The sequence below is a fragment of the Babylonia areolata genome, chromosome 16 (genome assembly GCF_041734735.1).
Source record: "Babylonia areolata isolate BAREFJ2019XMU chromosome 16, ASM4173473v1, whole genome shotgun sequence".
Classification (NCBI taxonomy): Eukaryota; Metazoa; Mollusca; class Gastropoda; order Neogastropoda; family Buccinidae; genus Babylonia; species Babylonia areolata.
This window is the reverse complement of record NC_134891.1, coordinates 2,661,668-2,676,667: the sequence shown is the minus strand read 5'-3', so window position 1 is coordinate 2,676,667 and position 15,000 is coordinate 2,661,668. Positions and strand designations below refer to the sequence as shown.

At 44.0% G+C, this 15,000-nt stretch overlaps 1 protein-coding gene and 1 long non-coding RNA gene across 3 annotated transcripts in view; both read right to left on the bottom strand.

Moving 5' to 3' along the window:
• Positions 1 to 4,643: 4,643 nt before the first annotated feature.
• The window catches only part of LOC143290784 (uncharacterized), a 27,473-nt gene continuing 17,116 nt past the window's right edge, over positions 4,644 to 15,000 (bottom strand). The window contains exon 2 of the long non-coding RNA XR_013056444.1: positions 4,644 to 6,949. This is a non-coding gene — a long non-coding RNA (uncharacterized LOC143290784). The remainder of the gene's footprint in view (positions 6,950 to 15,000) is intronic.
• The window catches only part of LOC143291069 (exostosin-like 3), a 16,589-nt gene continuing 9,735 nt past the window's right edge, over positions 8,147 to 15,000 (bottom strand). For both annotated transcript variants that reach the window (XM_076600662.1, XM_076600663.1), the window contains exons 7-8: positions 10,907 to 11,035; positions 8,147 to 8,381 (exon numbers count right to left, since the gene is read on the bottom strand). In XM_076600662.1, coding sequence (XP_076456777.1) covers positions 8,172 to 8,381; positions 10,907 to 11,035 — 339 coding nt within the window. In that variant the 3' untranslated portion in view covers positions 8,147 to 8,171. The remainder of the gene's footprint in view (positions 8,382 to 10,906; positions 11,036 to 15,000) is intronic.

The following is a 15,000-nucleotide window of genomic DNA, read 5'->3' as shown; positions in this document are numbered from 1 at the left end:
GACCCTGCGGTGTGTCAACACTCACACACGGAGCGTTATGGATGCCGACTTCAAGAAGGCTTTCACCATCACAGTGAAGACAGGCATGTCTACCACCATACTGCCAACTTTCGTGGGTGGAAACTGCTGTGCCCAGCACCTCAGGGCACCGGAATACCAGGCGGCGCAAGAAGTCATCAACTGCCTGAGAAACTGCGCCCACAGTTTGGTGTCAGTGGACCTGTCCTTTGCACTGTTCACCAACGTGAAGACATCTGTGGAGACACTGGTGAGGAACTGCAAACAGCTGAAATCTGTGTCCCTGCGGAGTCTGCGGGAAGATGTGCACGTGAGTGGCCACACACTCCACCCTGCTGCAGAGTCGCCGTTCATTGCCTTCGTCTTCCACCCGCTTCCTGCCCTGGAATTTCTGGACATCGCGGGGAACGGGTCTGCTGGAATGTCACCTCCTATCATGGACGCACTCCTCATGCGTCACCCAAGGCTTCACACGCTATATATGGATTCGGGGGCAGTTGACGCCAGATTCTACCTGCCATTAATGAAGATGGCGATGTTTAACCCCCAGCTAATGACAGAACACCTTCCTGTCAATAGGGGTCTAATCAGAGACCAGCATGACCTCGAAGAAGTGATGGATATATGGCTGCAGTCTTCGCTGAAAGAGCTAATTCTCTGTCGCGCCGGCCACAGAGTTTCTGGCAAGTGGCTGGAGCGTTCTGAGTGGTGCTGGTCCCCAGGCTGTGGTGACGGGGACTCGTGCTGTTGGAGAGCCCATCACCTGGGTCCCAACCCTGTGCTGGTGGTCCTTAAGTGTAAGAAACAGTCGGCAGCTGAAGACGGACCTGCAGCATCTTCATCCTTCACGCCAGTGATCACACACACGGACTGCTGGCACGGGTTCTACCCCTACACATCACTGGAACCCTTGGAGCAGCAGGGGGTTCGTCTCAAAAGATCCAGCTGCCCTGCCGGCCAATGCAACCACCTGCTCTCTTCAATGACGGACATGTGATTCTTTGTGGGGGGGGGGGGGGGTCTGTTTGAGAATATTCGTTGGAATTGTGTTCCTGTGAAAATCGTTTGAATATGAGAGTGAGGTGTGTAAATTTGTAAATGAATAAAGGAGTGTGTGTTTCTACACCTGTGTGTGTCTATGATGTTCACGTGTGTATGAGTGAGAACATTTGCTTGATCCTTTCTCTCTTTCTGTCTATCATTTTCTCTCTCTTTCTCTTTTGTTCTCTCTCTCTTTCTCTTTTCATTCCATCTCTCTTTATTTCTCTCTTCCGCTTTCTCTCTTTCTTTTTTCTCTTACTTTCTTTCTGTCTGTCTCTCATTTTCTTTCTCTGGATTGTGTACATACACACTCGCAAACTCCTCCTCTTCACTAAAATTGACACACACAGACACGTTACACACACCACACACACACACACACACACACACACACACCACACACACACATACACACACACACACACACACACCACATACACACACACACACACACACACACACACACACACACACACACACACACACACACACAAACGCGCGTGCACGCATGCACACACACAGACACACACAATTCTCACACACACATATACAGGGGTTACACATAAACACACAGATACACAGACACACACACAGACACACACACACACACACACACACACACACACACGTTTGTGTTCTTATGATTTATTTGTTTCTTTCAGGTCTTGTAGTCGGCATACTAGCTGGATTGTGTCTTCTGCTTGCCCCATCCATGATCTTCCTCGTCCTAGGCGGCTGCCTTTTGGTTCTTTGACTGCGTCCTTCAGTGGGTTTTGAGGGTTTTCTAATGCTTTGAAGTAGGTCTTGACCTGTTCTAACTTGTTTCTGGCCTGCACTGAAGGAAGGTCAAGCAGGTATCGCATGGTTTCTGTGGGCGCGTCTTTTGTTGTTCCAAGGATCAGCCTCATAGCTTCATTTCGAACTCTTTCTAATTTTAAGAGGTTGCTTTGAGACGGTGTTGTTAGCCCAAGTCCGTAGTCGATCACACTGAGGACGAGTGATTGGTATATCAGGAAGAGGTGGCGTTGTTCAATACCTTTGGTTGCCATTGCCTTTGAGACTGAAAGGCCCTTTTTGCATTTGAGAACAGTATTTTCCGTATGTTTTCTGAAGGTCAGCATCCTGTCGAAGTGTATTCCTAGGTAGCGTAGGCATTCAATTTTCTCGATCTGAATCCCATCGAATGACACAGAAGGTGGTGATTTGCTCGCGGTTCTGTTGTTGAGGGTGCACAGCAACGTTTGGGCTTTCGAAACAGAGAAAGGAGGAAATAGTGACAGAGAGAGGGGGGAAATAGTGAGAGACAGAGAGGGGGAATAGAGACAGAGAGGGGGAAATACAGAGAGGGGAAAATAGTAAGAGACAGAGATAGGGAAATAATGACAGGAGAAAGGGGGAAATAGTGAGAGACAGAGATAGGGAAATAGTGATAGAGAGGTGGAAATAGTGAGAGACAGAGATACGGGAATAGTAATAGAGAGAGAGGGGGGGGGGAATAGAGACAGTCAGGGGGAAATAGTGAGAGACAGAGATAGGGAAGTAGTGAGAGACAGAGAGGGGGAAATAGAGACAGAGATAGGGAAGTAGTGAGAGACAGAGAGGGGGAAATAGAGACAGAGATAGGGAAGTAGTGAGAGACAGAGAGGGGGAAATAGAGACAGAGATAGGGAAGTAGTGAGAGACAGTGAGGGGGGAAATAGAGACAGAGATAGGGAAGTAGTGAGAGACAGTGAGGAGGAAATAGAGACAGAGAGGGGGAAATAGAGACAGAGATAGGGAAGTAGTGAGAGACATAGGGAAGTAGTGAGAGACAGTGAGGGTGAAATAGAGACAGAGATAGGGAAGTAGTGAGAGACAGAGAGGGGGAAATAGAGACAGAGATAGGGAAGTAGTGAGAGACAGAGAGGGGGAAATAGAGACAGAGATAGGGAAGTAGTGAGAGACAGAGATAGGGAAGTAGTGAGAGACAGAGAGGGGGAAATAGAGACAGAGATAGGGAAGTAGTGAGAGACAGAGAGTGGAAAATAGTGACAAAGAGAGGGAAATAGAGACAGATAGGGGGAAATAGTGAGAGACAGAGAGTGGCAAATAGTGACAGAGAGGGGGAATAGAGACAGAGAGGGGGAAATAGAGACAGAGAGGGGGAAATAGAGACAGAGATAGGGAAGTAGTGAGAGACAGAGAGGGGGAAATAGAGACAGAGAGGGGGAAGTAGAGACAGAGAGGGGGAATAGAGACAGAGATAGGGAAGTAGTGAGAGACAGAAGGGGAAATAGTGAGAGAGAGAGACAGAGAGTGGCAAATAGTGACAGAGAGGGTGAAATACTAAGAGACAGACAGACAGACATAGACAGGCAGAGAGACAGACAGACATGTACATACCGCATTTCATTGCTTTCACATAGCAGTCAAAACATTATTAAAACCTACACCAACATGGTATTCATACATACTCTCATTTTAATCTCAACAGGCAGAAAAAAATCGCATTGGCAATAGACTGAACCTAGGCAGAGAACAGCACACACACACACACACACACACACACACACACAGTCACACACACACACACAGAGTTCAAATAGACAGAAAAAGAACAATTTTATCACTATAAGTACCCAATAAGTTTGAGTAAATTGCCATGCTGATTCTTTTGGCAATCTAAAATCAAAGCATATAATATCCAAATAATCTTTATTTGGCAAAACTTAAATTAAATCTTGAGTTTTATTTTGGAAATAAAATCACACATCACAATGCGTAGTTTGGCTTTTTTTTTTCTTTCTTTCTTTCTTTTGTGCTTTTTTTTTCTTTATAGTGAAGGCTTGACACTTCCTTCTGTCAATTTTTTTGTTAAAAAATATTTGTATGTGACAAAAAGTTGTGATGCCTGTAGCCACACACACACCTACACACACACACACACACACACACACACATGCCCACCCACCTATACAGACACACACACACGCCCACCCACCTATACACACACACACACACATTTTCACACAGAACAATAGATTAGAATAAAATTTTTAAAAACATTTTAGCCATGGCAATACCTAAATCATGGGGAACTATCTGGCAAATGGGGAAAATCCTGAATGCTGGTAAACTTTTTTTTTTTTTTTTTTTTTTGTTAATCTGATTCCCCGATTCAACGAGGTTGTTGCAGAAAAGAAGAAAAAGAAAATCTGTCACTCCACCAATTCACATACTTCCATACACACACACACACACACACACACACACACACACACACACACACACACACATACATACATACACACATACATACATACACACACACATAGAGAGAGAAACACACACACACACACACACACACATACATACATACACACACACATAGAGAGAGAAACACACACACACACACACACACACATACATACATACACACACACATAGAGAGAGAGAAACATACACACACAAACACACACACACACACACACACACACACATACATACATACACACACACATAGAGAGAAAAACACACACACACACACACACACATACATACATACACACACACATAGAGACACACACACACACACACACACACACACACATACATACATACACACACACATAGAGAGAGAAACACACACACACACAACACACACATACAAGTATGTCTGCACACACTCTTACAGCATACTCCACACACATTCGGACATCATTTTACCCATACAATATTCTTGTGAGAAAGTGTTCAAACACAACAACTTTGTAAAATGAAATCCAGCAAGCAGGCACAAATGCACACACACAGACTGCGTACACACAACAGATTGATCAGTACTCAGTCTATCAACTGCTCTGTCTGTCTATCTATCTAACTATCTATCTGTCTATCCACACTCATACATACACACATATACACACATTCCACACACACACACACACAACACAACACAACACACACACTTTCTCATATTCTAAATGCAGTCTGGATGAACATACCTAACATTCACTTCACATACATATTGACAAAGAGCACGGCACCTGGCATGCATGTGCACACACTCACACACACACACACACACACACATTAGTGCATAAACACATCATACAAATACAAATTTGCTGACCTTCAATTTCAACCTTTCATTTATGTGTGTGTGTGTGTGTGTGATATCCCACGAAACCTTGCAAAACATCATCTGAAGACACACTGAAGAGTGCAGTTTGACTACAGACGTGATAACAGACACAATGCTTCCTTACAGTGCTGTGTGTGTGTGGGGGGGAGGGGCGGGGAGGTGGGGGGTAGGAGGGGTTGAGGGGGGCGGGGGGAGGAAAAGAGGTAGAAGGCAAGGAGGTGTAGAGGCCTTAAAGCAAAAAAGCATTTAAGCATCAACAGCTAAAAATTAAAAAATTTTTTTTAAAATTCATCAAATCCTTCAAGTCACAAGTTTGTGAAAACAACTGGACATTCCCACACATGTATTTAAACAATTGGAAGTTTGTAAGCATTTGACACTGAGCACAACACTTTTCAAGGGGTAATGTATGTAATCTTGGTGATTTTATTTTCATCAGTTTTTCTTCTTGCTGTTTTGTCTTTTGACAAGCTATCAGTATCACGTGTCACCAGCACCCACACGATATTATATACATTCTTCGTGCATGATAAATGTCACTGTACAATGTGTTAGTCGATCCCTCCGGAAACGAACGTAAGTAGTTTATCAACAACAACAAAAATCAAGTCTACCTTATCGTACATAACCAACCTCCGTGAACTACAACAAACATACAAAAAGACTCACTATCATCAAAACGAACATCATGAACTCTTCAACAACACTATCCTCAAACCAACATCATGAACTCTTCAACTCTTGACTCATTCCATTTGACTAATATAAACAAAAATTGACAGAAAAGGTTATTTTTTTTTTATTTCAATTAGGATACTTTCTCCCTGTATGTTTGGTCTATCCCCCGCCCCCCCCCCCCTTCCCCCACCTACCTCCCGAAACAAACAACAACAAAAACCAAGCAACACACTCAGATTTTTTTTTTTTTTTTTTTTTGACACAAAATATAAGATTATTTTAGTTATTTTTGCATCATTATCATCATCAGAACATTCATTCATTATAGTAATCATAACCATTACCATCACTGTCATATCAACAATAAGAAATAAAGTTTGTTGTATTTCAATTCAATATAAAACCATCTGTGTTCAAACAAGAAAGCCAAGTACGACAGCTATCCATTTTTCTGACACTGATAATATGACATAAGTAACTCTGAAGAAATACATTTGAAGACTTTTTTTTTTTTTTAAGTATCTGCAAAGCACCAATCATAAAAAGAAGAGAAAAAAAACTATTCTGCTGCATTGTTTGTTCCAGAAATTCTTTCCAGTTTTTATTTCCCTCCTGAACTTACTTACCATTCACTGACAAGTTTTTGTTGCTGTGGGTTCTTTAACGTGCGCTAAGTGCATGCTGCACACAGGACCTCGGTTTTATCATCTCATCCGAATGACTAGCATCCAGACCACCACACAAGGTCTGGTGGATATGGAGAAAAAAATCAGTGGCTGAGCCGTGATTCGAACCAGCACACTCAGATTCTCTCGCTTCCTAGGCGGACACGTTACCTCTAGGCCACCACTCCACATTATTTACAGCTAACCCTCAATCCAGTTATGATGGCTTAAGTCCACAGCATTTTGAAATCTTTCACAGTCATTCCTCGATAGAGGAACCCGTCTCTAGTGAGAGATCAGCTCAACATTCTGTATTCAAATACAAAAGTGCCCACATGCGAATTCTCTAACACACACATATATATAGACACAACCTCCTCCTCAACCTCAGGCCCATAATGACAAAGTAGTCGTTGGGGGAAGCCTGAGGACCGCACCTCCCTTCTTCATCTGTCTCTGTCAGCAGCCGCTGGCAGCAGCTCACGTGTGTGGAGTCCGGTCCATTGTTTGATGTTCTCATGCCAGTTCTTCCGCAGTCTTCCTCTTCTTCTCCCGCCCTCAAAGGCGCCTTGCATGATTGTTTTGGACACAACACTCGACACACCAGCTTGTCCAAAACAATCATGCAAGGCACCATCGAGGGCGGGAGAAGAAGAAGAAGACAGCGGAAGAACTGGCATGAGAACATCAAACAATGGACCGGACTCCACATATAGACACAAACCAAAGCGTAAAACATCCACATGTGTGCTCTCTTGAACTCAATGTAGTAGTCTCTTGCCTTGCCCTTACTGTGTACACACCATCCCACTTACACGGCCTCCATCACAACAGAATCAAGGACTCCTCGAAAACAATGTCTAAATATACAGATATCCGCGTTGGATTATTCTTCATACAAGTCACAAGTCAATATTCACACGTAAGACACTTTTTTTCTCTGGATTAAAAAAATACTAAAACTCACATTGCATGTTTATCTGTGCACACGCACTCAAACACATACACACACACACACACATACATGTGAACACTCACATCCATACATACAAAGTTGCTGATCCAGAACGTTGATTGAAGCACCATTCTTCAGTTTCAGGTGGCTGTAGCTTTCTATTCATTTCAAAGGTTCCTTCAGCGTATACTTCACTGGTTGTTGTTGCTTTTTGATTAAACAACGGCGTAGTTTTCTTCTCTGTATTTTCAACAGTCCTTGCACTATTCACCCATACCGCATACTCAAACTGAATACGCTTGAGCCAGGTAGGTAGTCACAGAAACAAAAAATCAACTGTGTAATACAGAGGAGCTCTTTCAAGCTTTTTTTTTCACAAGTTTCGTCCTAACGCTGCAGGACTGCTCTGCCAGAGGACTGAATGTCACCCAACTTCAACACCACGCACCACTCTTGAGCGTATCATGAATATTTCCAACTCTGTGAGTTTACTGGTCTGTTTCCCTGTGGTTTCTAGTCATCCACATCATGTTCAAACACATTCATGTAAACGAGGATACATTCTTTCAAGTATTGAGCTCAGTGTGCTTACACTTTAAGAAAAATTACGTGTGTTATTTATGACTGTTAGCTGTCCCAATTTTTATAGTCTTATTTCTTTCTTTCTTTTCTTTTTTTTTTTTAAACATATCTAGATGTACTTAAAGCACTTTTGCTTGTCATGTGGCAGGCGTGTTTTGAACAAGACGGAGTCAACGCGGTACTGCGTGAAGAGGAGTGGCATGTAGCCGTAGACCTGCACGAAGAAGTTCATACAGCTGTGGCGCTCCTCAAAGTGCGTGTCGTTGCTGGACAGCGTGTTGGGACAGCCAGGGCAGCGGAACGTCCACCGCGACGTCACCTGGCCACACACACACACACACACACAACACCTCTTTTCACTTATGACTGTACGGCAGCCCCCTTTACACTGCTGGTCACACACATAGAGATACTCAGCAAAGTGTTGTCAGTTCCCGGCTGGTGTTAACTATACTGCTGTGTCACTTGTTCTAACATGGCTTGATATCAACATCTTAGAGGAACAGACTGTAAGTAAATAAATAAACGAACGATAAACAAACTAGCATGGCTTTCTCTTCCTTGTTTGACAGTGTTTTTATCTTTACTTTTATAAAGGTCAATAAGAAAGTACCTAAAATAAGGTAAATAATAAAATGATTAATTTTCAAGTAACTCTTATTTGTTGTTAGTGATCGTGAGCTGTCTTTATTGTCACTGGTAAGGTGCAGCAGTGTTATTTTATTTCAAATGCAGCTTAGCATAAGCACATAATCAACGCAACATTCACAATCACAAAATAACACACACACACACATGAAAGGAAAAACACCTAACAAAGAAAAGAAAGTACCACCCTTCCATAAAAATATGTACGCATTTTTTTAGATAATAAAAAAAGTGACATGTATATATACATATGACAGGAAAATCTTTAACCATTCTATACGTTTCAGATACTGATAACAGCCTTTCAAACAAAAGTTAAACAGCTGAGAAATGAATATTATATCATGAATAAACCAAGCAGCCTTCCAAAATCTTATTTAACTTTACAAAAGCTACTCTAGTCTGAAAAATCTGACTGATGAAATATGACCACACACACACACACATACACTGATAAGAAATATGCATGTGATGTTAGAGACCCAGAAATTCATAACAAAGTCCTCATGAACCGTGCACTGGAATAAACACATGAATGCACAAACCTATCCAGCATGCCCACACCCAAACACACCCACATACCCCCTGCACTACCCTGCACACACACACACACCCACACCTACATCAACACACCCCGAGACAGACACACCCACACCCAAACACACCCACATACCCCCTGCACTACCCTGCACACACACACACACCCACACCTACATCAACACACCCCGAGACAGACACACCCACACCCACACACACCCACATACCTCCTACACTACTCTGCACACACACACACACCGACACCTACATCAACACACCCCAAGACTGACACACCCACACCCAAACACACCCACATACCCCCTGCACTACCCTGCACACACACACACACTGACACCTACATCAAAACACCCCACACCCAAACACACCCACATACATTTCTAGCAAACACATACTCTTTGAATGTCAGAGTCTGAAATCATTCTTACCAAACTTCTCGGAAAATTCTTTTGAATGTATTTTTGACAATTTCAAGAGGTTATCTGCTATTGCAGAAAGTTTGCTGCATAGTCCAACTGGACATTTGTTATAGTTGTTACAGTTGTTTGATGTTAGCGTTTCCTTCTATATTATGCCTATGTCTCCCCTTTTAATGTTTTATTTTTTCCAATGCTCTGTATCTTTCCCTGCCACACACACACACACCATTCTTCACCCTCTGCCCGATACCATTCCCAACACCAAGCCCCGCCCTCCACCCCCCAGCCCCCCGACCCCACCCCTGCTCCCCCTCTTTTTTATATATTTTTTTTTTATTTCCGTCTAACATCACTTAAAGTGGAAGACGTTAAACTGAAGACTACTACTTCTACACCCACATACCCCCTGCACTACCCTGCACACACACACACACACTGACACCTACATCAACACACCCCAAGACAGACACACCCACACCCAAACACACCCACATACCCCCTGCACTACACCACAAGGCAGACACACCCACACCCATAATACACCCACATACCCCCTGCACTACACCCCAAGGCAGACACACCCACACCCACATACCCCCTGCACTACACCCCAAGGCAGACACACCCACACCCATAATACACCCACATACCCCCTGCACTACACCCCAAGGCAGACACACCCACACCCACATACCCCCTGCACTACACCCCAAGGCAGACACACCCACACCCATAATACACCCACATACCCCCTGCACTACACCCCAAGGCAGACACACCCACACCCACATACCCCCTGCACTACACCCCAAGGCAGACACACCCACACCCAAACACCCCCCCACATACCCCCTGCACTACACCCCAAGGCAGACACACCCACACCCACATACCCCCTGCACTACACCCCAAGGCAGACACACCCACACCCAAACACCCCCCCACATACCCCCTGCACTACACCCCAAGGCAGACACACCCACACCCAAACACACCCACATACCCCCTGCACTACACCCCAAGGCAGACACACCCACACACACACCCACATACCCCCTGCACTACCCTGCACACACACACACACACTGACACCTACATCAACACACCCCAAGGCAGACACACACACACCCACAGCAACATCAACATACCCCAAGGCAGACACACCCACACCCACATACCCCCTGCACTACACCCCAAGACAGACACACCTACACCCACACACCTTAATGGGAGGCTTGCGGGTGATGTGGGAGACCAGGAAGTTCATGGCGATGTCCTCACAGTTCGTGAACCTGTCCACCATGTCCCGGATGGCCTGAGGCATCACATAGCTGTACAGGTAGGCGTAGTACTGCAAAAAAAGCACACATCTCATGGTCTAGCATGCTGTCCTTCGGAGGAAGGTGGCAGAATGGTTTAACCCTTTGAGCACTGACCACCGCTTTAACCGGTGGTAGAGAAAAATGACATAATGCCTAGCCACCGGTAGAGCAGTGCGTTTCTTCTTCTCCTTCTTCTTCGTTCGTGGGCTGCAACTCCCACGTTCACTCGTATGTACACGAGTGGGCTTTTACGTGTATGACCGTTTTTACCCCGCCTTGTAGGCAGCCATACTCCGCTTTCGGGGGCGTGCATGCTGGGTATGTTCTTGTTTCCATAACCCACCGAACGCTGACATGGATTACAGGATCTTTAACGTGCGTATTTGATCTTCTGCTTGCATATACACACGAAGGGGGTTCAGGCACTAGCAGGTCTGCACATATGTTGACCTGGGAGATTGTAAAAATCTCCACCCTTTACCCACCAGGCGCCGTCACCATGATTCAAACCCCGGACCCTTAGATTGAAAGTCCAACGCTTTAACCACTAGGCTATTGCACCCATCATGAGCGGTGCGTAAACACTTGTGTCCTGTTTTGCTATTGGTTGACTTATATTGAAGAGGCAATCAGAAAAACCATAATATTCTGACGTCAGGGAACCTAGTACCAACATGGCTGCACCTTTTCACTGTGTTTTGTGCATGTGCTTTGGATAAAAAAGATCGATTTCAATATAAGTCAACCAATAGCAAAACACGACACAAGTGTTTACGCACCGCTCAACCAGTGGCTAGGCATTAATGTCATTTTTCTCTACCACCAGTCAAGTGGTGGTCAGGGCACTCTTTTTATATCTGCCGTGACACATTAAATACCAATTATTTGCAAATTTGGGCTCAGGAGCTCAGGCAGAAGGGTTAAAATTGCTGAGGAACTCAGGGCTCAAAGGGTTATTTTGTATTTTTTGTATTTTGTATTTCTTTTTATCACAACAGATTTCTCTGTGTGAAATTCGGGCTGCTCTCCCCAGGGAGAGCACGTCGCTACACTACAGCGCCACCCATTTTTTTGTATTTTTTCCTGCGTGCGGTTTTATTTGCCTTTCCTATCAAAGTGGATTTTTCTACAGAATTTTGCCAGGAACAACCCTTTTGGTGTCGTGGGTTCTTTTACGTGCACTAAGTGCATGCTGCACACGGGACCTCGGTTTATCGTCTCATCTGAATGACCAGCGTCCAGACCACCACTCAAGGTCTAGTGGAGGGGGAGAAAAATATCGGCGGCTGAGCCGTGATTCGAACCAGCGCGCTCAGATTCTCTCGTTTCCTAGGCGGACGCGTTACCTCCAGGCCATCACTCCACATATGATGCTAAAGATATGATGTTAAGATGCCAAACTGCCAACACACAGAGGGCGTGGGTTCACATCCTGCTCTGGCCCTTTCTCCCAAGTTTGACTAGAAAATTAAATTCAGTGTGTATACATACGTATGTGTACATAACTACATGCATGTATATGAATGTGTATTGTGTGTGCGTGTGTTTATGTAAGTTTGTGCCTGCCTATGTGTGTGTACGTGTTAGGGTAGCTGTTAGATACACATGTATGTTGAAATGTATCTATGCAGTGTGTGTGTGTGTGTAGTCACATTTTGGTGTGTGTAGGTAACATAGATGTAATGTTTTATGTTAACAAAAGCGTTTTTGTAAAGCACCTAGAGCAGATTTCTGGATAGTGCGCTATATAAGTATCCATTATTATTATTATTATCATTATCATTATTATTATTAGTCTTTTGGATGAGACAATAAACCGAGGTCCTGTGTGTAGCACACACTTGGCGCACTGAAAAAGAACCCATGGCAGCAAAAGTGTTGTCCTCTGAACAAAATTATGTAAAAAGAAATCCACTCTGATAGGTACACAGATACATAAACATACACTCAAGGCCTGACAAGCGCGTTGCGTTATGCTGCTGTCAGGCATCTGCCTAGCAGATGGCGTGTAGCATGTATGGATTTGTCCGAACGCAGTGACGCCTCCTTGCCAAAGTGAAACTGAAAGTAACATGCTGTCCCTTAACTCACTTCAAAGACAGAGCCCTATCAGAACAGCATGCATCTGTGACCCACATTAACTCACTCGGGACGACAAGTTTTCTCCCTTGCTTTTCCCCACAGACGGCCCATTTGTAAGGGTTTGGAAAAAAATTACAAAAAATACAAAATATTGTGTAAGAAAATGAAACTTTCAGAACTGGTTTATTACGTGTTGAGCTATTACATATAAAAAAATCAAATTTCTCATCTTATTTTTACAGTTTTGCCATACGTAGAAAATACTGCCAATTTTTCACCCCAAATCAAAATACCCATGCTCGCTTTCTGCATTAAATTCATTTTCTTCTTCATCATCATCCACCTCTTCAATGTCCGACCCTTCAGTTTGTAGCATTTCAAGTACTTCGGCAACCCTAAAACGTTGCCGTCACTGCCTTGTTCGCTTCACAACATTCTGAGAAGAGCCCGCTTTGCTAACAGGCTGGCACGCGAGCAGACGACCGGTCAGTGACTTTGTCAGCGTGTGTGCGAGACGGGCCACACATCCCAGGCTGACAAATCATACTGTTCGATTGTGGAGTGACCCAGAATAGCGCACTCTGCTTGGCTAATCACAAAATCACGTGTACAGCGCATGATGGAAATTTACTTTCGGAGAATGCTATTCCATTCCTTCGTCTGAATCCGAATACGTTTTGTGTAGGAATGCGTGCGCATTCCTTCGTCTGGAGAGAGTTAAGAGGCTTAAATATAATGCACATCTACATCATTATTGTATAATTGAGAATTATGCACTGACGTAGACTGGCACACCACACAACTTGTATTCACCAAAGTCATTATTGTCATCATTATTGGTGGTGCTGACTTAATCAAATATAAAATGATTTTGATCGTCATATGATGAATAAGGATTAAGATGTATTGACTGTAAAGAAAAGAAACTTCCTTGCAAGGGATAAGAAAAAAATATATCTAAAATCAAAAGGGAAAATGATTCAGCGCTTATAGTTTTTAGAGGCGTTTGATTGGCTGAGAGCGGGCGGGCCCCTCTTTTCACTGTTAGCCGCGCGAAATTTGGCCAAGCAGAGCAAACCAATAGGCCTAGTTTTGCATCAGTTTGACATGGTACAGTATATGACACCAAAAGACACAGCAGAATGATGTAAAGTTAAGTGCATGCCCGGCAGAACACACCACATAGGCAAAACGTGCATATCAACATCCACAGGAAAGTGGAGCGATGGTCTAGATGTAATGTGACCACCTAGGAAGGGAGACAATCTCACCACACTGCTTTGAATCACATACTAGGCAGAATTTTCTCCCCCTCCACTGGACCTTGAGTGGTGGTCTGGACGCTAGTCATTCGGATGAGATAAATCAAAGTCCTGTGTGCAGTATGCACTTAGCGCATGTAAAAGAACCCACAGCAACAAAAGGGCTGCCCCTGGCAAAATTCTGTAACCAAAAAATCCAATTTGATCAGAAAACAAATACCCTTGCAGGGAGAAACAAAAAAAAAAAAGTACAAAAAAATGGGTGGCGATATCACTGTAGCGACATGCTCTCCCTGGGCAGAGCAGCTGCAGTTTCACACAGAAATATCTGTAGTGACACAAAACAGTAACACAATACAATAATACAATACCAAAAAACCATCCAACCCACTTATCAAGAGCAGCAGCAGCCACACGAGATGTTTGTACCACCCACTCACTGAAAATAACACTACTGTTTATTTTCTCCTTCACTGAAATTCTTCTTCTTCTTCTGCGTTCACTCGTATGCACACGAGTGGGCTTTTACGTGTATGACCGTTTTGACCATGCCATGTAGGCAGCCATACTCCGTTTTCAGGGGTGTGCATGCTGGGTATGTTCTTGTTTCCATAACCCACCGAACGCTGACATGGATTACAGGATCTTTA